This window comes from Bos mutus, chromosome 28 (genome assembly GCF_027580195.1).
Source record: "Bos mutus isolate GX-2022 chromosome 28, NWIPB_WYAK_1.1, whole genome shotgun sequence".
Classification (NCBI taxonomy): Eukaryota; Metazoa; Chordata; class Mammalia; order Artiodactyla; family Bovidae; genus Bos; species Bos mutus.
The window spans coordinates 28,084,329-28,109,059 of record NC_091644.1 but is presented as its reverse complement, the minus strand read 5'-3'; the positions used below and the strand labels follow the sequence as shown (position 1 = coordinate 28,109,059).

Sequence of the window (24,731 nt, the reverse complement as noted above, 5' to 3'; positions counted from 1 at the left end):
TCTGTGATTTGGCCATACAGCTTACTATCTGCATCTTTAGAAATATGAGTCAATTAAAAATTTCATAGATATCAAGTAAGAATTTCAAGGTCATTTTACCATTTTTATAGAAACAGATACTCTTTGGGAATTCTTATTTTTTAGTACCAGAATTAATTAGAAAAATTCATTTATTGTACTAATTTCACTGATTACTTAAGTCAACCATATTATTTTGGACTTCTAGGTAACCCCAAATGTTGTTATTGAAATGTAAAAAATAGATATTTAATACTAGGCAGATAGAGTAATATGATGTAAATGACACATTTAATATAGTTTATAGTTTATAATTTTATTGTATTTAATAGTAAATAAAATATATTGTTTAAAAGTAGTTAATAAAACTTATTACACAAATGCTTTTTAGACTTATGTATTTCTCATCACATCTTAACCGTACTGTTTATATAACAATCTTTTTGACAATTTTTTTCAATTATTGTCTCTTTTTGTTAAATATCTAATTTCTAAAAGTATTTTTCATCTCTAAGAGGTGAGATCTAGGAGAAAGTAAATGATTCAAGGAGTGATACAGAAGTTAGCAACATAGAAACAACCCAAGCTAAACAGCAGGTTGACCTAAAAGGTCATTCTTTCAGGATATGTCATTGACCATCTGATTAATAGAATTCACCTGAAGTAATCTCAGATTATAGGACATCAGTTTTGGATAAATGACATCAGTATTATGCCAGGAACCATTTCTTAGCAGAGTAATTTTCTTGAGATTTTTTTTTACATGATTTTTTTAACAGTAATCCTGAAATATTTGCAATCAGTCATTTACTTTCCATTTAAAATAGCATTATTATAAGTCAGGATTATATACCTTTCAAAATGACAAAGATATAATTGAAGTATCCTGTCACCAACTGGCAAAAGTATGCCAAAAATCATACAATCTAGGAAGCTAAGAAAATGAAAGTGTTAGTCACTCACTCCTGTCTGACTCTTTGCAACCCCATGGACTGTAGCCTGCCAGGCTCCTCTGTCCATGGAATTCTCCAGGCAAGAATATTGGAGGGGGTAGCCATTTCTTTCTCCAGGGGATCTTCTTGACCCAAGAATCAAGCCAGGTCTCCCACATTGTAGGCAGATTCTTTACCATCAGAGCCACTAGGGAAGCCCCTGCAAAGCTATAGTGAAGTGAAGTCGTTCAGTTGTGTCCGACTTTTTGCGACCCCATGGACTGTAGCCTACTGGGTTCCTCCATCCATGGGATTTTCCAGGCAAGAATACTGGAGTGGGATGCCATTTCCTTCTCCAGAAGATCTTCCAACCTAGGGATTGAACCCAGGTCTCTCGCATTGTAGGCAGATGCTTTACTGTCTGAGCTACCAGGGAAGTCCTGCAAAGCTATAAACCTACTTAAATAAATTATAGGACATCAGCACATTCCCTTACCTTTTAACATTAAAAATTTTGCTCCATAAAAGCAACCAATCAAATGAAACTTTAAAGTAATATTAAAATATATTTCTGGAATATAATTCAAGTAAGGATAAATATCTAGGTACATTTCTCATCTCCTAACTGCTGTCATTCATGTTTTCATGTAACCCTGATTTTATTTACAGATCCATGCAAATCCCTTAAAAGAGAGAGACTAAATTGAAAATAACTATTTAAACATAGAAATAATGTGGAGTGATCTTTTAATAACCTTTCTATAACTGGTTTCCATGAGCTGTTCAGCTCTTGCCTTAAGGCTTATTTCTGCATGTCATCATATTCAAAAAATGAAAGATTCCAATTTCAAGAGCATACAAGAATAATGTAATATTTTTACTGAAATTCTTGGTGAGATAAGTAGGTAGTTACATCACCTATCACTATAGCAAAACTTCCTAAATCACTATTAAGCATCTTTTTCTTTCCCTACTTTCTCCTGTGCTACATCAGTGGCCATCTCACTATTCTCTCTGTCCCCTCTCCTTATCCCTAGAGGAGAAGCTTACAAATTTGCCAGTAAAATGCATGGAAACTTTACATTCAAACCACAGCTGTATCTTGTTCCCAGTGTCTCCCTGCACAGTTTCCTTTGGAGTGAAATAACTAACAGAATAGAAATGTTAAATATTTAGCCTGCAGCTCAAGTTGAAGGTTAAGATTCGAATGGTACTTAGGGAAAGCAATGGAGGACACATTAGGGAAAGAGAGCAAAAGTGGAAGGACCTCAAGGAGATTTCACCAAAATATTCTCAGGTAGTTGTCTATTAATATACAGTTAAAACATTCAAACAATAAAAATGTAAAGCAAAGGACACATGCAGCTATTTAGGTCAGATATTTAATTGAAAAAATAACATGCAGATTGCAAATGAAGAATACATTTGGAAGGAAACCAACTTCCGGAAACAAAAAAAATCGTTAGACAAAGCTAATGTTTAAAGAGGACACTGATTCCATAAAACAAGAGATAAAAAAGAGATTATAAAATATGTTTAAAAAGAGCTGTTAGGACTAAGAGTGGAGAAGGCAATGGCACCCCACTCCAGTACTCCTGCCTGGAAAATCCCATGGACAGAGGAGCCTGGTGGGCTGCAGTCCATGGGGTCGCTGAGGGTCGGACACGACTGAGCGACTTCACTTTCACTTTTTACTGTCATGCGTTGGAGAAGGAAATGGCAACCCACTCCAGTGTTCTTGCCTAAAGAATCCCAAGGACGGGGGAGCCTGGTGGGCTGCTGTCTATGGGGTCACACAGAATCGGACACGACTGAAATGACTTAGCAGCAGCAGCAGGACTAAGACAAGAAACTACAGTAAAAAATAAATCCTGGGGAACAAGATAGCGGAGGAGTAGGTGGATGTGGAGTTCATCTCTCTCCACGGCTACATCAGGAGTACACCTTTAGACACAGAAGTGCATGCAGAACACCAGCTGAGAGCAGACAGGAGTACCTGACAAGAGGAAAAGAATATATAGAACAATGCAGAAGTCGGTAGGACGAAGGAACTAGTGGGGGAAATAGGAGTGTTAGTAGGACTGGACCTGCCCTTGGCGTGTGGGGGAACTGAAGCAGGCATCCAGTCCCCACAGGGGCAATTGTCTGAGTCGGAGGAGAAACATTTAAGGCTGAGAGTGAAACAGCTGATCTATGGAAGCCTAAATGGAATGAGAATCAAACAGTCCTTGCCACAGCTGTACATACCCCAGAAAGGGACAAGGGTTCCCTGGAAGGCGCAGCAGCTGGTAGTGTGGAGCAATCCCAGGGCAGGGGCTGCTGTTGATTGCAGAGAGACAGATTGAGGGGAGGTAAGGGAGGAGATTGTGATGGGAAATGCCTGTGGAGGAAAGCCAGGCAGCCATGGAAGCAAGGTGATACTGCTGAGTCACACATAGGGGGTGGAGCCATCACCATAGCCTTTCTATCTCCACACACTAGCATTGGCAGCTGAACAATACAGAGGCTGGCCCATCAAATGCCTGATACATTGAACTACAGAGCAGGACCCCACCCAGGTTGCTGCTTTAAGTGCCTGACATGCTGATCTACAGAGTAGGAACCCAGCTAGGGCGGCCCCTCTATGTGCATGATGCACCAAACAACAGAGAAGGACCCAAGGCAAGGGAGCCCTCTAAGTGCCTGAATGGGCAGAGCTACAGAGAAAGACTAGCCAAAGAGGCTTTCTTATTGCCAGCCAAAAAAAAAAAAGCTTGAAAAAAAGACTCTGATGGGGCCGTACTCCTGCGGCGGAAGCAGTCCATATCCCTGCACACTTGGCACCGCCAGGGTCCCCACAAGCCAAGCAGCTGCACTACCTTCATGCTCAACTCTCACTGGGGCAGAGCTGCCACAGGCATAAAAAGCTTTGCATCTGTGCAGGCAAGGTCACCTGGGTAGTATCCAACTCTATGTGACCCTGTAGACTGTGGCCTGCCAGGCTTCTCTGTCAGGGAAGGGGGTTCTCCAGGCAAGAATACTGGAGTGTATTGGCCAATACTGGTTGCCATACCCTCTAGAGCACTATATTTCCTGCTGCCCTAGCCACCAACTCCCCTGAGTACCTGGTGCTGGCAGAACCCCTGTGACCCAAGCAGCTGCACCACCTCCACACCTCACAGGGGCAAACCCGAGTCCTCCAGGGCAGCCTCAGGAGCAAACCCCAGTGGACGACCCTCATACAGAGGTGGAAATAAAACCACAGTTGAAACCCAGGGGAAGGGTGGCTAAGGAAGAAGACCCAAAACCTTCCCGCCAGCTGTACAAGCTGCAGACTGAATCCATACGATCAACTAGGCAGACTCTGTGCCTATGGACACATATAAAAGATCATTGAGAGCTCCCACAAAAGAAAACACGCTAGTACTGATAGCCGTGGACATTGGAGGCAAGAACACACAGGAGTAGCACCAGATTAGAATCTGAGCTGCCCCCACAGCAAGTCTAGAGATCAGCACAGTGTTGGAGGGCGTCCTAGGGAGGTGAGGTGGACTGTGACTCCCAGTGAGGGAAAGGACTCTGATAGCAGTGACTCAAGAAAAACATTTATTATTCTTATGTTTTGACTTGCTCTGTAAATTCTTTTGGATTCCCCTCTCCCCCCTTTTCCCCCTATGTTCTAGTTGTCGATTTTATTGGCACTATTGAGAGAGTCATTTCCTAGGCAGGTTGATAAGGAGTCTAGGGGTCCCCAAGGAGAGAGGGGTCTGGAATTCTCAAGGAGGAAGAAAGGACAAACTTTTTTTCCTTCTCTACATTCCTTAGGATTATATAACAATAATGTATCCTGCCTGAGGACAGCCTCTGGATTAAGGACAGTCTCTGGATTAAAGCTTCTGGCTAATTCTGTTATCCTAAAATGTAAATTATGGGAGTAGGTCTGGTGAGGTCTTTACAACCTCCAGACATTCTTTGGATTCATTGGAGAGTATATAACTTCATTGTTAACACTAGCAAGCGGGTACTCTTTCTGCCCCCTTCTGATGCCTATGTCAGAAGCTTTCTCTATCTCCTTTATACTTTAATAAAACTTTATTACACAAAAGCTCTGAGCGATCAAGCCTCATCTCTGGCCCCGGATTGAATTCTTCTCCTCTGGGGGCCAAGAATCCCAGTGTATTCGCGTGATTCAACAACAGCCTTTCACTATGAAATCTAATTCAGCTCTTGAGCTTTTTTTTTTCCCTCAGATTCATTTTTTATTGCTTTTATAAACCACTGCCACTGTATTGGGCTTTTGCAGTTCTGTGGGGTTTTCCTTTTTTTCTTTAGTTTCAATTTTTAAACCTATTATTATTTTTGTACATTTATTCATTTGTTGGCTTTTCCTCCTGTTCTTTTCCCCTTGCAGTTGATCTTTACTGTATATAAATCTTCTTTATCTACCTCTGTTTAACTTTGCATGTCTATTCTTTCTTTCCTTTCTATCTTTCCTTTCCTCTCAACATATTTGGTAGTTTTATTTGCATTGCTTTATTCCCCAGTTGGCACCTTGCTTTAGTTTTGTTTTCCAGTTTGTGCTTTAGTTAGTTTTGTTCTGGTAGATATAATTTTTGGTTTCCTTTGTTTGCTGGGTCAATAGGTTGTACTTTATTTTTGTTGGACTGTTTTGATTCTGCTTATGAGTGTATCTGTATATGTGTATATTCAGTTACACTTTTTATTGTTGCTATAAACCACTGCCTGGACATGGGGCTTTTGCAGTTCTGTGGACTTTTCTTTTTCTCTTTCTTCTTCTGTTATTTTTTTTTCTCTTTTTATAATTTTAATTTTCATTTCTTCAAACCTATTATTTTTTTTCTTCTTTTGTTCCTTTGTTTGCCTTTCCAACTGTTCTTTTCCCCTTGCAGTTAATCCTTAATGTATGTAAATCTTCTTCATCTGTTTAACTTTTCATATCTATTCTTTGTTTCTTTTCTTTATTTCCATTCCTCTCAACATTTTGTTAGTTTCATTTTCATTGCTTTATTCCCCAGTCGATACCTTACTTTAGTTTTGATTTACAATTTGTGCTTTAGTTCATTTTGTTCTGGTAGATGTAATCTTTTAGTTTCCTTTGTTAACTGGGTTGATTTACTGTACTTTATTTTTGTTGGACTGTTTAGATTTTGCTTATGGGTGTATGTTTATGTGTATATTCAGTCACACTTTTTATTGTTGCTATAAACCTCTGCCTGTACGTGGGGCTTTTGCAGTTCTGTGGAGTTTTCTTTTTCTTTCTTTCCTCCTTTTTTTTTCTTCTCTTTTTTATAATTTTAATTAAAAAAAATTATTATATTTTACTACATTTATTCCTTTGTTTCCTACTGTTCTTTTCCCCTTGCAGTTAATCTTTAATGTATATAAATCTTATTTATCTACCTCTATTTAACATTGCATATATATTCTTTCTTTCCTTTCCTCTCAACATAGTTGTTAGTTTTGTTTTCATTGTTTTATAACACACTTGGCACCTTGCTTTAGTTTTGTTTTCCAGTTTGTGCTTTAGTTAGTTTTGTTCGTAACTGGTAAATATAATTTTTTATTTACTTGGTTGGCCAGGTCAATCTACTGTTCTTGATTTTTGTTGGACTGTTTTCAGTTTACTCATGGCTTTATATGTGTATGTGTATATTCCATTATGTTAATTATTATTTGCCTGATTTAATAACTGCTATTTGTCTGGGGTTCATCTTTGGTTTCTCGTTTTTGGATATTTGTTTTAATCTCACTTAATGCCATAACAAACCAGTTGTGGAATCTTAATTCCTGACCAAAGATCAAGCCCTGAGCCTTTGGAGTACGAGCACTGACTCCAAGACCCTAGACTACCAGAGAACTAACCCTAGGGAGTATGGAATAGTGAGAACTCACAGAAAGGAAACCACGTAAATAAAGACCTGGCATCACCCAACCACCAGTAACACCCTATGCAGAACCCCTCATCTAAACAACAAACAAAACAAAAATACAAACCCAGTTATCAGCAAATAGGATTGCCACCCCATTCAGCCTTGCCCATCGGAGGAAAAACAAACAAACGAAAAACTCAGCACAAATCTCATCTTATAAGAAGCTTACACAAGCCACTGGACCAACTTTCAGTTCAGTTCAGTTCAGTTGCTCAGTCGTGTTTGACTCTTTGCAACCCATGAGTCACAACATGCCAGGCTTCCCTGTCCATCACCAAGAGCCCATCTTTGCATGAAATGTTCCCTTGGTATCTCTAATTTTCTTGAAGAGATTTCTAGTCTTTCCCATTCTGTTGTTTTCCTCTATTTTTTTGCACTGATTGCTGAGGAAGGCTTTCTTATCTCTCCTTGCTATTCTTTGGAACTCTGCATTCAGATGCTTATATCTTTCCTTTTCTCCTTTGCTTTTCACTACTCTTCTTTTCAGAGCTATTTCTAAGGCCTCCTCAGACAGCCATTTTGCTTTTTTACATTTCTTTTCCATGGGGATGGTCTTGATCCCTGTCTCCTGTACAATGTCATGAACCTCCATCCATAGTCATCAGGTACTCTGTCTATCAGATCTCATCCCTTGAATCTATTTCTCACTTCCACTGTATAATCATAAGGGATTTGATTTAGATCAGTCCTGAATTGTCTAGTGGTTTTCCCACTTTCTTCAATTTAAGTCTGAATTTGGCAATAAGGAGTCCATGATCTGAGTCACAGTCTGCTCCCGGTCTTGTTTTTGCTGACTGTATAGAGCTTCTACATCTTTGGCTGCAAAGAATATAATCAGTCTGATTTCAGTGTTGACCATCTGGTGATGTCCATGTGTAGAGTCTTCTCTTGTGTTGTTGGAAGAGAGTGTTTGTTATGACCTGTGCGTTCTCTTGGCAAAACTCTATTAGCCTTTGCCCTGCTTCATTCCATACTCCAAGGCCAAATTTGCCTGTTATTCCAGGTGTTTCTTGACGTCCTACTTTTACATTCCAGTTCCCTATAATGAAAAGGATATCTTTTTTTGGGTGTTAGTTCTAAAAGGTCTTGTAGATCTTCATAGAACCATTCAACTTCAGCTTCTTCATTGTTACTGGTTGGGGTATAGGCTTGGATTACTGTGATATTGAATGGTTTGCCTTGGAAATGAACAGAGATTATTCTGTTGTTTTTGAGATTGCATCCAAGTACTGCATTTTGGACTCTTTTGTTGACCATGATGGCTACTCCATTTCTTCTAAGGGATTCCTGCCCACAGCAGTATATATAACTGTCATCTGAGTTAAATTCACCCATTCCAGTCCATTTTAGTTCGCTAATTCCTAGAATGTCGATGTTCACTCTTGCCATCTCCTGTTTGACCACTTCCAATTTGCCTTGATTCATGGACCTGGCATTCCAAGTTCCTATGCAATATTGCTCTTTACAGCATTGGACCTTGCTTCTATCACCAGTCACATCCACAACTGAGTATTGTTTTTTCTTTGGCTCCATCCCTTCATTCTTTTTGGAGTTATTTCTCCACTGATCTCCAGTAGCATATTGGGCACCTACCGACCCAGGGAGTTACCCTTTCAGTTATCTATCATTTTGCCTTTTCATACTGTTCATGGGGTTCTCAATGCAACAAAGTGAAGTGGTTTGCCATTCCCTTCTGCAGAGGACCACATTCTGTCAGACCTCTCCACCATGACCCTCCCGTCTTGGGTGGCCTCACACGGCATGGCTTAGTTTCATTGAGTTAGACAAGGCTGTAGTCCATGTGATCATAGTGGCTAGTTTTCTGTAATTATGGTTTCAGTGTGTCTGCCCTCTGATGCCCTCTCACAACACCTACCATCTTACTTGGCTTTCTCTTAGATTGGACATGGGGTATCTCTTCATGGCTGCTCCAGCAAAGTGCAGCCGCTGCTCCTTACCTTGGACAAGGGGTATCTCCTCATGGTCGCCCCGCCTGACCTTGTACATGGAGTAGCTCCTCTTGGCCCTCCTGCACCCATGCAGCCACAGCTCTTTTGACATGGGTTGTTCCTCTAGGCCACCTCCCCGGACCTCGGGCTTGTGGTAGCTCCTCTCGGCTGCCGCCCTGACCTTGGGCTTGTGGTAGCTCCTCTCGCCGCCGCCACTGACCTCCATCATGGGGTAGCTCCTCCTGGCCGCCGCCCCTGACCTCGGACATGGGGTAGTTCCTCTTGGCCACCGCCCCGACCTCAGATGTGGTGTAGCTCCTATCGGCCGGTACTATGTTGACACAGCCTGGCACTCTTGGTTGCTGCCCCAGACCTTGGGTGAGGGGTAGCTCCTCGGACCAACTTTAGGAGGTCAGAAACCAAAAATAAAGAATTCAACCTTGAAGCTTGGGGATAGGAGACCTCAAAGATAGTCAGGTTTTGAAAACATGAAAAAAGCAGAGAAATACTACACAAATGAAGGTACAAACTAGAAACACAGAAGTCCAAATGAATGAAGATGAATTAGGCAAACTACCTGAAAATTAATTCAGAATAATGATAGTAAAGATGGCCAAAAACTTTAAAAAAGAATGGATAAAATGCGAGAATCAACTAACACAGACCTAGAAAAATTAAAGAATAAACATACAGAAACAATCAACACAATTACTGAAATTAAAAATACTGTAGAAGGAATCAATAGGAAAATATCTGAAGCAGAAGAATGAATCAGTGAGCTGGAAGATAAAACAGTGGAAATAACTTCTGAATAGCAAAATAAATAAAAAGAATGAAAAGAACTGAAGATAGTCTCAGAGACCTCAAGCAATATCAAATGCACCAACATTTGAACTGTAGGGGTCCCAGAAGAAGAAGAGAAAAAGAAAGGTTATGAGAAAATTTTTGAAGCGATTATATTTGAAAATTTCCCCAACATGGAAAAGGAAATAGTCATTCAAATACAAGAGCCACAAAGAGTCCCATATAGGATAAACCCAGGGGAAAATATGCATGACACATACTGATCAAACTAACAAAGACTAAACACAAAGAATATTAAAAGCAGCAAGGGAGAAGCAACAAGTAACATAGAAGGAAAACCCCATACAAATAACAGCTGATCTTTCAGCAGAAACTCTGCAGGCCAGAAGGGAATGGAAGGTTATTAAAATATTGAAAGGGAACAATCTACAACCAAGATTACTGTACCCAGCAAGGATCTCATTCAAAAGTGATAAAGAAATAAAAAGCTTTTCAGACAAGCAAAAGTTAAGAGAATTCAGTATCACCAAACCATCTTTACAACATATGTTAAAGGGACTTATATAGTCAAGAAATAGATGAAAAAAGATCTACAAAACCAACCCCAAACAATTAAGAAAATGGCAATAGGAACATATATATCAATACTTACTTTAAATGTAAATGGATTTAATGCTCCAACCAAAAGATACAGACTGGCTGAATGGATACAGAAGCAAGACCCATATATATAATGTCTACAAGAAACCCACTTCAGAACTCAAGAGGTCAAAACCTCAAGTGAGGTCACTTCAGACCTCACTTCAAACCACATTTAGACTGAAAGTGAGAGGATGGAAAAATATATTCCATGCAAATGGGAAGCAAAAGAAAGCTGGAGTAGCAATCATCATATCAGACAAAATAGACCTTAAAGATTACAAAAGATAAGGAAGGAAACTCCATAATGAACAAGATATCAATCCAAGAGGAAGATGTAAATATCTATGGATCCAGCATAGGAACACTTCAGTACATAAGGCAAAAACTTACAGACATAAAAGGAGAAATTCACAGTAACATAATAATAGTAGGAGACTTTAACACCCCAATCACACCAATGGACAGATCATCAAAACAGAAAATTAATAAGGAAACACAAGTCTTAAATGATACATTTGATGAGATGGATTTCATTGATATCTTCAGGATATTCCATCCAAATCCAGAAGAACACACTTTTTCAAATGTACATGGAACATTCTCCAGGATAGACCACATCTTAGGTCACAAATCAAACTTCAGTAAATTTAAGAAAATAGAAATCATATCAAGCATCTTATCTGACTACAATGCTATGAGACTAGATATCAATTACAAGAAAAAGATGTAGAAAACAAACACATGGAGATTATACTGTAAGTTTCTAAATAACCAACCAGTTACAGAAGAAATCAAAAGGGAAATCAAAAAATTTCTATAAATAGCAATAAAAACATGACAACTCAAAACCTATGGGTTGCAGCAAAAGCAGTTTTAAGAGGGAAGTTTATAGAAATACAATCCTACCTCAAGAAACAAGAAAAACATCAAATAGACAACCTAACTTTACACCCAAAGCAAGTGGAAAAAGAACAAAAAAACCCAAAATTAGTAGGAAAGAAATCATAAAGATCCGAGCATAAATAAATGAAAAATAAATGAAAGAAACAATAGTAAAGATTACTAAAACTTAAAGCTGGTTCTTTGAGAAGATAAACAAAATTGACAAACCTTTAGTCAGACTCATCATGAAAAAAAGAGAGGAGAATCAAATCAACAAATTAGAAATGAAAAAGGAGTGGTTACAACGACAATGCAGAAATACAAAGGACTGTAAGAGACTATTTTGACAACGATATGGCAATAAAATGGATAACCTGTAAGAAATGGACAAGTTCTTAAAAAAAGTTCAATCTTACAAGACTGAACTGTGAAGAAATAAAACAACCTAATTACAAGCACTGAAATTGAGGCTGTGATCAAAAATCTCCAAAAGAAAAAAGCCCAGGACCAAATGGCTTCATGGGAGAATTCTATCAAACATTTAGAGAAGAGCTAATGTCTGTTTTTCTAAAACTCTTTCAAAAATTGCAGAAGAAGGAGCACTTCCAAACTCATTCTACAAGGCCAGCATCACCCTGACACCAAAGACAAACCCAAAAAAAGACACACAAAGACAACACAAAAAAAGAAAACTGCAGGCCAATATCACTGATGAACATACCTGCAAAAATCCTCAACAAAATTATAGCAAACAGAATTCAGCAACACATCAAAAATCTCATACACCATGATCAAGTTGGGTTTATTCCAGGGATACAAGGATTCTTCAGTGTTTGCAAATCAATGTGATACACCATATTAACAAGTTAAAAGACAAAAACCATATAATCTCAATAGATGCAGAAAAGGCTTTGGACAAAATTCAGCACTCATTTATGATTAAAAAATCTTCAAAACTAGCCATAGAAAGAACCTACCTCAACATAGTAAAGACCATATATGATAAGCCTACAGCAGACATTATTCTCAATGGTGAAAAACTGAAAGCATCCCCACTAAGATCAGGACCAAGACAGGGGTGTCCACTTTCTTGACTGTTATTTCAAAATAGTTCTGAAAGTCCTAGCTACAGAAGTCAGAGAAGAAAAAGAAATAAAAGGAATCCAGATCAGTAAAGAAGAAGTAAAGCTCTCACTGTTAGCAGATGACATGATACTGTACATAGAAAATCATAACAATAGTATCAGAAAATTACTGGAGCTAATCATTTAATTTACCAAAGTTGCAGGATACAAAATCAATACACAGAAATCACTTGTATTTCTATATACTAGCAATGAAAAATCAGAAAGAGAAATTAAGGAATCAATCCCATTCACCATTGCAACAAAAATAATTAAATATCTAAGAATAAACTTACCTAAGGAGACAAAAGAACTATACACAGAAAATTATAAGACACTTATGAAAAAAATCAAAGATGACATAAACAAATGGAGAGATATTCCACACTCCTGGGTAGGAAGAATCAATAATGTGAAAATGACTATACCACCAAAGGCAATCTACGGATTCAGTGCAATCCCTATCAAATTGTCAGTGGAATTTTTCATAGAACTAGAACAAAAAATTTCACAATTCATATGGAAACACAAAAGACCCTGAGTAGCTGAAGCAGTCCTGAGAAAGAAGAATGGAGTTGGAGGAATCAACCTTCCTGACTTCCAATTATACTACAAAGCTACAGTCATCAAGACAATATGGCCCTGGCACAAAAACAGAAATATAGACCAATGGAACAAGATAGAAAGCCCAGAAATAAACCCAAGCACCCATGGGTACCTTATTTTTGACAAAGGAGGCAAAAATATACAATGGGGCAAAGACAGCCTCTTCAATAAATGGTGCTGGTAAAACTGGACAGCTACATGTAAAAGAGTGAAATTAGATCACTTCCTAACCCCATACACAAAGATAAACTCAAAATGGACTAAAGACCTAAATGTAAGACCAGAAACTATAAAACTCTTAGAGGAAAACATAGGCAGAACACACAATGACATAAATCAAAGCAAGATCCTCTCTATGGTCCACCTTCTAGGTTCAGTTCATTACAGTTGCTCAGTCACGTCCGACTCTTGGCAACCCCATGGACTGCAGCATTCTAGGCTTTCCTGTCCATTACCAGCACCCAGAGCTTAGTTAAACTCATGCCCATCAAGTCGGTGATGCCGTCTAACCATCACATCCTCTGTCATCCCCTTCTCCTCCTGCCTTCAATCTTTCCCAGCGTCAGGGTCTTTTCCAGTGAGTTAGTTCTTCTCATCAGATGGCCAGAGTACTGGAGTTTCAGCTTCAGCATCAGTCCTTCCAATGAATATTCAGGACTGATTTCTTTTAGGGTGGACTGGTTGGATAGGGACTCTCAAGAGTTTCCTCAAACACTACAGTTCAAAAGCATCAATTCTTCAGTGCTCAGCTTTCTTTATCCTCCAAATATCACATCCATACATGACTACTGGAAAAAGCATAGCATTGACTAGACAGACCTTTGTTGGCAAAGTCATGTCTCTCCTTTTTAATATGCTGTCTAGGTTGGGAATAACTTTTCTTCCAAGGAGCAAGTGTTATTTAATTTCATGGCTAAAGTCACCATCTGCAGTGATTTTGGAGCCCCCAAAATTAAAGTCTCTCACTGTTTCCATTGTTTCCCCATCTATTTGGCATGAAATGATGGGACCAGATGCCATGATCTTCGTTTTCTGAATGTTGAGTTTTAAGCCAACTTTTTCATTCTCCTCTTTCACTTTCATCAAGAGGCTCTTTAGTTCTTTGCTTTCTGCCATAAGGGTGGTATCGCCTGCATATCTGACGTTATTGATATTTCTCCTGGCAATCGTGATTCCAGCTTGTGCTTCATCCATTCTGGCATTTTGCATGATGTACTCTGCATATAAGTTAAATAAGCAGGGTGACAATATACAGCCTTGATGTACTTCTTTCCCTATTGGAACCTGTCTGTTGTTCCATGTCCAGTTCTAACTGTTTCTTCTTGACCTCCATCCAAATTTATCAGGAGGCAGGTCCAGTGGTCTGATGTTCCCATCTCTTTTAAGAATTTTCCACAGTTCATTGTGATCCACACACTCCAAGGTTTCGGTGTAGTCAATAAAGCAGAAGTAGATATTTTTTCTGGAATTCTCTTGCTTTTTCTGTGATCCAGTGGATGTTGGCAAATTGATCTCTGGTTCCACTGCCGTTTCTAAATCCAGCTTGTACATCTGGAAGTTCATGGTTCACATACTGTTGAAGCCTGGTTTGGAGAATTTTGAACATTACATTACTAGCTTGTGAGATGAGTGCAATTGTATGGTAGTTTGAACCTTCTTTGGCATTGCCTTACTTGGGTTGGAATGAAAATTGACCCATTCCAGTCCTGTGACCACTTGCTGAGTTTTCAGATTTGCTGGCATATTGAGTGAGCACTTTCACAGCATCATCTTTCAGGATTTGAAATAGCTCAACTGGAATTCCATCACCTCCACTAGCTTTGTTCGTAGTGATATTTCCTAAGGTCCACTTGAGTTCTCATTCTTGATGTCTGGCTCTAGATGAGTGATTACACCATCGCTGTTATCTGGGTCATGAAGATCTTTTTTGTATAGTTCTTCTGTGTATTCTTGCCACCTCTTCTTAATATAATATCTTTGCTTCTGTTAGGTCCATAACATTTCTTTCCTTTATTATGCCCATCTTTGCATGAAATGTTCCCTTGGTATCTCTAATTTTTTTGAAGACATCTCTAGTCTTTCACATTCTATTGTTTTCCTCTACTTCTTTGCATTAATCAGCGAGGCAGGCTTTCTTATCTTTCCTTGCTATTCTTTGGAACTCTGCATTCAAATGGGTATATCTTTTCTTTTCTCCTTGCCTTTCGCATCTTTTCTTTTCTCAGCTATTTGTCAGGCCTCCTTGGACTACCATTTTGCCTTTTTACATTCTTTTTCTTCAGGATGGTCTTGATCACAGCCTCCTGTACAATGTCATGAACCTTTGTCCATAGTTCTTCAGGTACTCTGTCTACCAGATCTAATCTTTGAATCTGTTTGTCACTTTCAGTGTATAATTGTAGGGGATTTGATTTATGTCATTCCTGAATGGTTAGTGGTTTTCCCTACTTTCTTCATTTTAAGTCTGAATTTGTTGATATGGAGTTCATGATCCGAGCCATAGTCAGCTCCCAGTCTTGTTTTCACTGACTGTATAGAGCTTCTGCATCTTTTGCTGCAAAGAATATAATCAATCTGTTTTGGTATTGACCATCTGGTGATGCCCATATGTAGAGTCTTCTCTTGTGTTGTTGGAAGAGGGTGTTTGCTATGACCAGTGCGTTCTCTTGGTATAACTGTTAGCCTTTGCCCTGCTTCGTTTTGTACTCCAAGGCCAAATTTGCCTGTTACTCCCGGTATCTCTTGATTTCCTACTTTTGCATTCCAGTCCCCTATAATGAAAAGGATCTTTTTTTGGTGTTAGTTCTAGAAGGTCTTGTAGGTCTTCGTAGAACCATTCAACTTTAGTTTCTTCAACATTACCTCCTAGAGTAACTGAAATAAAAACAGAAGTAAACAAGTAGGACCTGATGAAACTTAAAAGCTTTTGCATAGCAAAGGAAACTCTAAGCAAGGTGAAAAGACAACCCTCAGAATAGGAGAAAATGATAGCAAATGAAACAATTAACAATGGATTAATTTCCAAAATATACAAGCAGCTCATACAACTCAGTGCCAGAAAAACAAACAACCCAATCAAAAAGTGGGAAAAGGACTTAAACATACAAAGAAGACATACAGATGGCTAATAAACACATGAAAAGATGCTAAACATCACTCATTATTAGAGAAATGCAAATCAAAATTACAATGAGATATCACCTCACACTGGTCAGAATGGCCATCATCAAAAAGTCTACAAACAATAAATCCTGGAGAGGGTGTGGAGAAAAGGGAATGCTCTTGCAGTGTTGGTGGGAATGTAAACTGATACAGCCACTATGGACAACGGTGTTCAGATTCCTTAGAAAACTAGGAATAAAACCACAATATGACCTAGCAATCTCACTCCTGGGCGTATACCTTGATGAAATCAAAATTTTAAAAGATACATATATTGCATTGTTCATTGCAGCACTATTTACAATAGGTAGAATATGGAAGCAACCTCGATGTCCATCGACAGATGAATGGATAAAGAAGTTGTGGTATATATACACAATGGAATATTACTCAGCCATAAAAAGGCACACATTTGAGTCAGTTCTGACAAGAAGGATTAACCTAGAACCTATTATGCCGAGTGAAGTGAGTCAGAAAGAGAATGATAAATATCCTATTCTAATGCATATATACGGAATCTAGAAAAATGATACTGAATAATTTATTTGCAGAGCAGCAGTGGAGAAACAGACATAGAGAATAGACTTAAGGACATGGGGAGGGGGAGGAGAGGGTGAGATATATGGAGAGAGTAACATGGAAACTTACATTACCATATGTAAAATAGATAGCCAAGGGGAATTTGTTATATGCTTCAGGAAACTCAAACAGGGGCTCTGTATCCATCTAGAGGGGTGGGATGGGGAGGGAGATGGGAATGAGGTTCAAAAGAGAGGGGACATATGTATACCTATGGCTGATTCATGTTGAGACTTGACAGAAAACAACAAAATTCTGTAAAGCAATTATCCTTCAATAAAAAATAAAGGAAAAAAAGAATAAATCCAGTATCTTGCTGAAAATAAAGTCAGTAATGAAAAAAATTTATGAAAACATTCAAAATGCAGATTATAGCAATTAGATGTTAGAGTATATATCCAGCATAGTGAATCAGAGAAGTAATTAAACTTCATAAAATAAAAGCTTTGATAGCAAGGAAAATAAGAAAAGTTGCTGTTCAAAAACTGTTTCTTAAACAAATACACTCTTATTGTAAATTTCCCCTCTTCCCACAAAAAACCAAAGCTTTAAGGATATAATTCAGAATAAAATGCTACTGGGTTTGTTTTAGTTAATCCATGTATTGGTTAAAGTATTGTTTTATTTTCTATGTGGCTAGCTAGTGCTGCCAGCATCTTTTTTTTAACTTTTTAATTTCTGTTGGAATAAACTAGCATCATTCTTGAATAATTCGTACTTCCCTTACTGATTTTGAAATATTACCTCTCATATTCCTGTTTCCATATATATTTGGTCTGTTTCTTTGTCTTCTACCTGTTTCTTGGCCTGTTTATTGATTCTAGTAAAATACCACAAGTTTTTACTACTATGGAAGTTTTCTTACTGCTTTTCACCTAAGACTAAGTGGTACTATAAACATTGAAAAATGAATCTTGCTGACTGAGATCCAATGCAAATGCAAGATGGCTGGCTAGTAAGATAACCTCCCTCCCCAGAGTGCCTGCCCGTTCTTTTCTGCATCTATCATTTAATTTCTCTGCTTGACAAAATGTATCAGTTGTGCATGCTTTTATTTTCTTGTAACATACTGATTGTATTGTCTTAAAAATAAAGTTTATGCACATGTACACATATGAGAAGGCTGGATGGCATCACTGACTCGATGGACATGAGTCTGAGTGAACTCCGGGAGTTGGTGATGGACAGGGAGGCCTGGCGTGCTGCAGTTCATGGGGTCACAAAGAGTCGGACACAACTGAGCGACTGAACTGAACTGACACATATTTGTGTGTGTAAACTATCACATAATGGGACATTGAGAGAGAGAGTGACTACAGTGTTGGTTGACTCAAGTCCTCAAAATTATCAGGAAGTAAGGCTTAATCTTGGGACTGATTTTTCTAAAACAGCTGCCAGTAGCAGTCAAAGCTACTTATTTATGCTTTTGATTTTTGTTTCACAGAAGAAAATTAACCTTACCTTTAGTTATGCATTAACTAGAACAATTTAGGACAGTACCCACTGTAGGTCAATAATTATAAAGAATGCCATATACAGAAAGGCATTATATAGCATTATGAGAAGGGAGCTATGATTACTGTGAAAAGACTCAGATCTCACTTTGGGGATTGGGGTCTACTCTGATACCACTGTAAATGAAATGTTTCTGAGTTGGATGAGAGTGTGTTAAACATAACATCAGCTTTATTTTTTCCCAAACTTGTTTAATCTTGCTGTATTCATTATTCTGATCATATAATTTATTTCAATATTATAAATAATAAGGGCTATCTTTTTTTTTCAATAGCTGTATAAAGTTGTCACACAGACACACACACACACTCTCTTTCTCCCTCAGAAATCACATATAAGCATCAAGGAAATACCAATTCCATCTCTGTACTAACAGGGAGAATGAAAGTCCAGACTGCAAAATGTGAGTATTACTGCCAGAAACATGGTAGATCCAGCCAGAAACATGGTAGATCTAGCAGAAGTGTGGGGAAAAGTACAAGGAGGATCACATAGTTGAAGATCTGAGAATGAGTTTTAAAAATATACTTATTCTCCCAGGTGAAGTGAAAACCCTGAAGTGCCATTCCAAGAACACTTGTTTGCAACAGCAGGACTATATTATAAGGTTTGGAGCAGATACTTCCTATATCTATAAGAAATAGATTATTTATGTGGTATAAGGAGAACTTATTGTGTATCTTTCATTTTTCCCACTAATTGAATAAACCCTAAAAAGTAAAATAATTGACATAAACTTATTTCATATAGAAAATAGCTTGTAATATGACCAGGTTTGAGCATTAAACTAGGAGTATACATACAAAGACATTGCGAGGATAAAAATGAAGAATAGGAAAAAGAAATGTCAGGCAAAGGAAGTACACGAGAAAAATATGGCCATGAACAGACAAAAAAAAAGCTCAAATATTTATCATGAATTAAGAATAAGAACTCTTGTGAAGTAATCACAAGAACATAAGACAGAGATACAAAAAAATCAAGGTAGAGATAAAAAGAAATAAAAGGTGATGAAACTTTTTTTAAAAAAAAGTAGAGAAGGAGCAATCTCACAGAAGTGAAATTTATAAGTAGCCCAAGGGAGAATTAACAATGCTGAAAATACAAGGGACATAGAAGACAGTAATGAGAAAAGCATATAAAATGAAAAGGAAATTGATTTAAAATTTTTTGAAGATAAAGAAAATTACAGTATTAGAAAAAATGAGTAAAACATACATAATTGGAATTCTTAAAAAAGAAAACAATAAATATTTAACAATCCAGTTCCAGAACACTGCTAGAAGTAAAAGAAACTTGATTGTATAAATGGAAAAAGACATTGAATTTGAAAGAAAATAAAAAGTTATGACATTTTACTTCAGAGATAAATAAGAGAAAAAGGAACCTCCCGACAACTGTTGGTGGGAATGTAAACTGATATAGCCATTATGAAGAAAAGTACGGAGATTCCTTAAAAAAACTAGGACTAAATATACCATATGACCCAGCAGCCCCACTACTGGGCATATTCCCTGATAAAACAGTCCTAAAAGGCATATGTACTGCAGTGTTCATTGCAGCACTATTTACAATAGCCAGGACCTGGAAGCAACCTAAATGTCCATCGACTGGTGAATGGATAAAGAAGATGTGGTATATATATACAATGGAATAGTACCCAGCTATAAAAAATGAATTTGAGTCAGTTCTAGTGAGGTGGGTGAACCTACAGCTTACAGAGTGAAGTAAATCAGAAAGAGAAAAACAAATTAATATATTAACCCATATATAAGGAATCTAGAAAAACAGTATCAATGAACTTATTTGCAGAGAAGGAATGGAGACACAGATGTAGAGAATGGACTTGTAAACATGGTGGGAAAGGGAGAGAAAGAGTGGGATGAATGGAGAAAGTAGCATCAACATATGAGCAGCTGGTGAGAAGTTGCTGTATAACACAGGGAGCCCAGCCTGATGCTCTGTGATGACCTACAGGGGTGGTATGAGAGAAGGGAAGGGAGGCTCAAGAGAAGAAATATGTATAATTATGGCTGATTCACATATTCTATGGCAGAAACCAACACAACATTGGAAAGCAGTTTTCCTCCAATTAAAAAAAAAAGAGAGGAGAGAAATTTAGAAGAAGAAGAAAGAGGAAGTGGAAAAAAAAGAATAATAAGAATTTTCATGTGCTCTCTCTTTTGAATGCTGTTTTGAATTTAGGATGTTGATATAATCATAGATTTTTTAGATTATGAGCATTATAGAATCTTCATTAAAGAATAGTATCTGTTTTCAAAACTTAGAAAAGGAACTGTCAATGTTTAATCAATTTTAATATCTGGATTTTTCTTGTTACAGGAAACTAGAAAAGTTTTTGAATTTCAAAAATCTTCAAACCTGTTTAAAGGAAGCCAGTCTACTAGATTATTATGTATCTGGATTTTTGTGGGCAAAAGGAATGGACTTCTCTGTTATTCAATATTCAAAATTTATGACTTTACTAGATATGCTACTTCATAATCTTAGAAGTAAGTACATTACTTTTTCTTTTTTTAAGAAAAGAAAATTTAGTCCACTGTCTAAATGAATTTTCTCAAGCAAAAGCTCCTAATTTTATTGTAAATCCTACAATGAAAATTATGTTTTTTCCTTGGGTATATATAGAAAGAATATACTTCATAACTTCATTAAGTTGTAAAGTGTTAATACTTAATAAGGTTAATGTTCTCTTAATAATGAATTTGCCAGATATATTACTTTAATTTTGGAATCTCATCAGTGTCATCATCCCAAAAATGTCAAGTAGTTCAGATTTACCTAGATATTTTTTATTGTTTGAGCTGTTTTCATCTTATCTTACATTTAAATATTACTGTAATATCAGGTTTGCTGTTAAGAGGAGGTACTTTGGTCAGTATCAAAGCCCCATGAAATAGACATTAGTCCCATACACTTAGATTTTGTGAGTTTTTTAATTTACTGAAATGAGTTACTACGGAAATTTGGAAATTCTTCCTTGGAGCAGTTTTAAATGTGATGACTTTTGTTTGAGAATAAACAGAGTTACTTTCTTGGAAGGAGGAAAAGAAGGAAATCTATCATTACTTATTGCCAACTTTGTCCTAGGCAGTATATTTGGTTCCAATCTTCAACATAGATTGTAAAATGCAGAACAACTGCAGGGGAGGTATCATAACCCCTATATCACAGTTGAGCAAGCGGTCCAAGGTGCATAGTTGGTAAGTGGCAGAACAGGAACATGAATCTTACTGTGTAATCAAAAGACCATGAACACAATAAATGTCAAGATATTTCTAACTCCACTGAAAGACCTGCTTGTGTCTACGGGAGGCAGCTTTGCTTCCTTCCTTCCTTCATTTCCTCCTCCTTCCATTTTGTCTCTTCTTTTGATTATTTGCTTGTTTTTAGTTTCTTTTTTAAAAAATTTGGGGAGGTAGAAGACCTTTCTACCCCTAAAGTATTGTCACCATTGTCCTACTAAAATTAATGGAGGACTTTTGTCACACAAAGCTTATTTTGTTCCTTGTATCATTTTCTAACTGTTCAGAAGCAGGGGAAATACTGTGTTAGCAAAATTAATTGAGGAATCACTCACACCTTATGTTTTCTTCCTGCTCCTCATCACTCTTAACAAGGGAAGAATTGGTAGTTTTTTGTATGTGAGGAAGAAAAATCCATATTTTTCCTTCTCTGCAAATAGGAGAATTTCATTTTTTCTTTACTTAGGTATGTGGTGCCATGTTAAACACTAATAATGTACCAATAGAAGAAAAAAATAATTATATTTGACAATGAGAAATATTGTATGATATTAATTGACTGATTTCAGATTATTCTGTACTTAATATAAAACTAAAACAAAAACTGAAGTCTTAGGTAGTTAGTTTTGAGAATTCAGTCTTTTCAGTACTATTTTATTATTAAGAGTCCTGATAAATAATATAACATTGTTTCAGTGTCAGTTGTTGAACTATAATCTTCCAAAAAAGAATTCTTAGTAAATCATCACAAAAACAGACTTTGGCTGTTTTTTCCCTCATGACACAAATATTTGTGGAATCTTTGAGTACTACAGGTCTCGAAATAGAAATAATATTATTTGAATACTATTGTCAAAATTACTAGGCAGACAAAGAACTGTGTGGATCTCATCCTGTATGGAAAATATTAGTAACTAGATACTAACAATAAGATGAAATGGATATTGAGATTAGATGACAAAGACTTCAAAACAGCTACAAGAGCTTAAAAGAACTGTTGTGAACATTGTTGAAATAAACGTTAAAATATAAAGAATCATGAAAGAAACAGAAGGTATAATCAAGAAACAAAATTTTAGAACCAAATTGTACAATGACCAAAATTAAAATCTCACTGAATGGAATCAATAACAGAATGGAGACAAAGGAAAAATCAGTGAACTTAAAGATGGAAGAGCAATAGAAATTATCCAATCTGTGCAATACAGAGAAAAAATTAAAAAAAGATTGATAAACAAATGAACAAAACCTCAAGGACCTATGGACAATGGAAGTTCTAATACACATATCATTCAGAGTCCCAAAAGGATAGGAGAAAGAGTACAGCAGTAAACAAGCATTTGAAAAAGCAGTAGTTGAAAACATCCCAAATTTATCAGAAGACATAGACCTGTAAATTCAAGAGGCTGACTAGGTCACAAATAAGGTAAACCAAAAGAAAAACATCAACTGTCTGGATCTAATTGCCATTTACAGAACAGTATACCCCAAAACAACAGAATAGTCATGCTTTCAAGTGTGTATGGCACATTCATCAAGGTGGACCATATCCTGGGTCATGTAACAACCTTAAGTTTAATTGAAACCATACAAATATATTTTCTGACCATCATGGAATTAAACAGTTAACAACAGAAACATGTAAGGGAAATCTCCAAACACTTGGATATTGAACAGCACAATTCTTAATAGTCCATGAGTCAAAGAGAAAGCCTCAACAGATATTAGAAAAGATTTTTAAGTAAATGAATAGAGCATGGATCAAGGAGAAAAGAAATAAATAATAAACAGAAGTCAATGAAATTAAAAATGGAAAACCAATAGAGAAAATCAGTGAAACAAAAATCTGGATCTTTGATAAGATCAAAATTGATAAACATGAAGCAAAACTGACTAAGAAAAAAGATGGCAGGTACAGGTTATTATTATCAAGTATAAAAAAGGATATCACTAAAGACTGTGCAGACATTAACAGAATAATAAGAGAATATTAATTATATGTACATTAGAAAACAAAAGTAACTGACCAGTTTTCAAAAACCTCAAACTAATAAAATTCACCAGATGAAGTAGATATCTTGATAGTCCCATCACTATTGAAAAAATTGAATTTGTTGCTAAGAACTATTGGAAAAAATTCTTCAGGCCCAGATGTTTCTACTGGAAAATTCTGTTAAACATTTAATGAAGAAATACCACCAACTATATATGACATCTTCCAGAAATAACAGAGGAAAGAACTCTTTGTAACTCATTTTTTGAGGCTAAAATTATCTTCATACCAAACCTGACAAAGAGAAGAAGGAGGGGTGAGGAGAAAGGGAAAAGAAGAAAAAGTTGAGGAAAGGTGGGGGGGAAGTAGGAGTAAAAGGAGGAGAAGAAATTACAGAGCAATGTCCCTAATGAACATAAAAGCATCTCAACAAAATATTGTCAGAATTAATCAGGCAAGTCATAAAAAAATAATATAGATGACCAGTTGGGCTTTATATCAGAAATTCAATGCTGAATGGTTTGGTGTTGAAAATGTGATTCATGTAAAAAATTGAAAGAAGAAAAGAGCACATGATCATGTAAATGGATGCAAAGATAGCATTTGACTAAGTACAACACCCATTCATTATTTTTAAAGTCAGAAAGTTCAGAAAAGATATGATTTTTGTCAACCTTATAAAAGACATCTACCAAAAAGCCACCATCATACTTAGTGGTGAAAAGCAAAATTCTTTCCTTGTAAGATCAGGATCAAGGTAAGAATGTCTGGTCTTACCTCCTATTCAACATAAGAATTGGAGACTTAGCAATAAGTGCAGTATAGTGAGAAAAAGAAATAAAATACAGGCAGCCTGGAAAGGAGGGAATTATACAGTGCCTGTTGTCAGATGAAATGATTCTTTATATAGCAAATTCCACAGAATCAAAAAAATTCCTAGAACTAATGAATTTAGCAATGTTGCAGGAAGAAGGTCAAAACACAAAAGTCAGTTGTATTTCAATATACTAGCAATGTGTATTAGATACCAAATTTTTAACAAACAATTTCATTTATAATAACTCAAAAAATGATAGAAGTATTGATACAGAAGTATAAATCTAACAAAATATGCACAATCTATATGCTAAAAACTACAAAATGATGATAAAATTAAAACCTAAACAATTGAAAAAATATACTGTGTTCTTGGATTAGAAATCTCCACGATAAAGATGTCTTCCCAAATTGATACGTAGATTTAATGTAGTATCAATCCAAATGCCAGCAGGATTTTTTCTAGACATACTCACTGATTTTAAAATTTATATGGAAAGGCCAAGGAGCTAA

At 36.7% G+C, this 24,731-nt stretch overlaps 1 protein-coding gene across 4 annotated transcripts in view; it reads left to right on the top strand.

The window, feature by feature from the left end:
* CABCOCO1 (ciliary associated calcium binding coiled-coil 1) overlaps positions 1 to 24,731 on the top strand; it is a 168,468-nt gene that overhangs the window by 14,488 nt on the left and 129,249 nt on the right. For 2 of the 4 annotated variants that reach the window (XM_005900670.2, XM_070364531.1), the window contains exon 3: positions 20,487 to 20,656. In XM_005900670.2, coding sequence (XP_005900732.1) covers positions 20,487 to 20,656 — 170 coding nt within the window. Of the gene's footprint in view, positions 1 to 18,468; positions 18,547 to 18,683; positions 18,751 to 20,486; positions 20,657 to 24,731 lie in introns of all 4 variants that reach the window. The other 2 variants (XM_070364530.1, XM_070364532.1) reach the window with 2 other exon arrangements.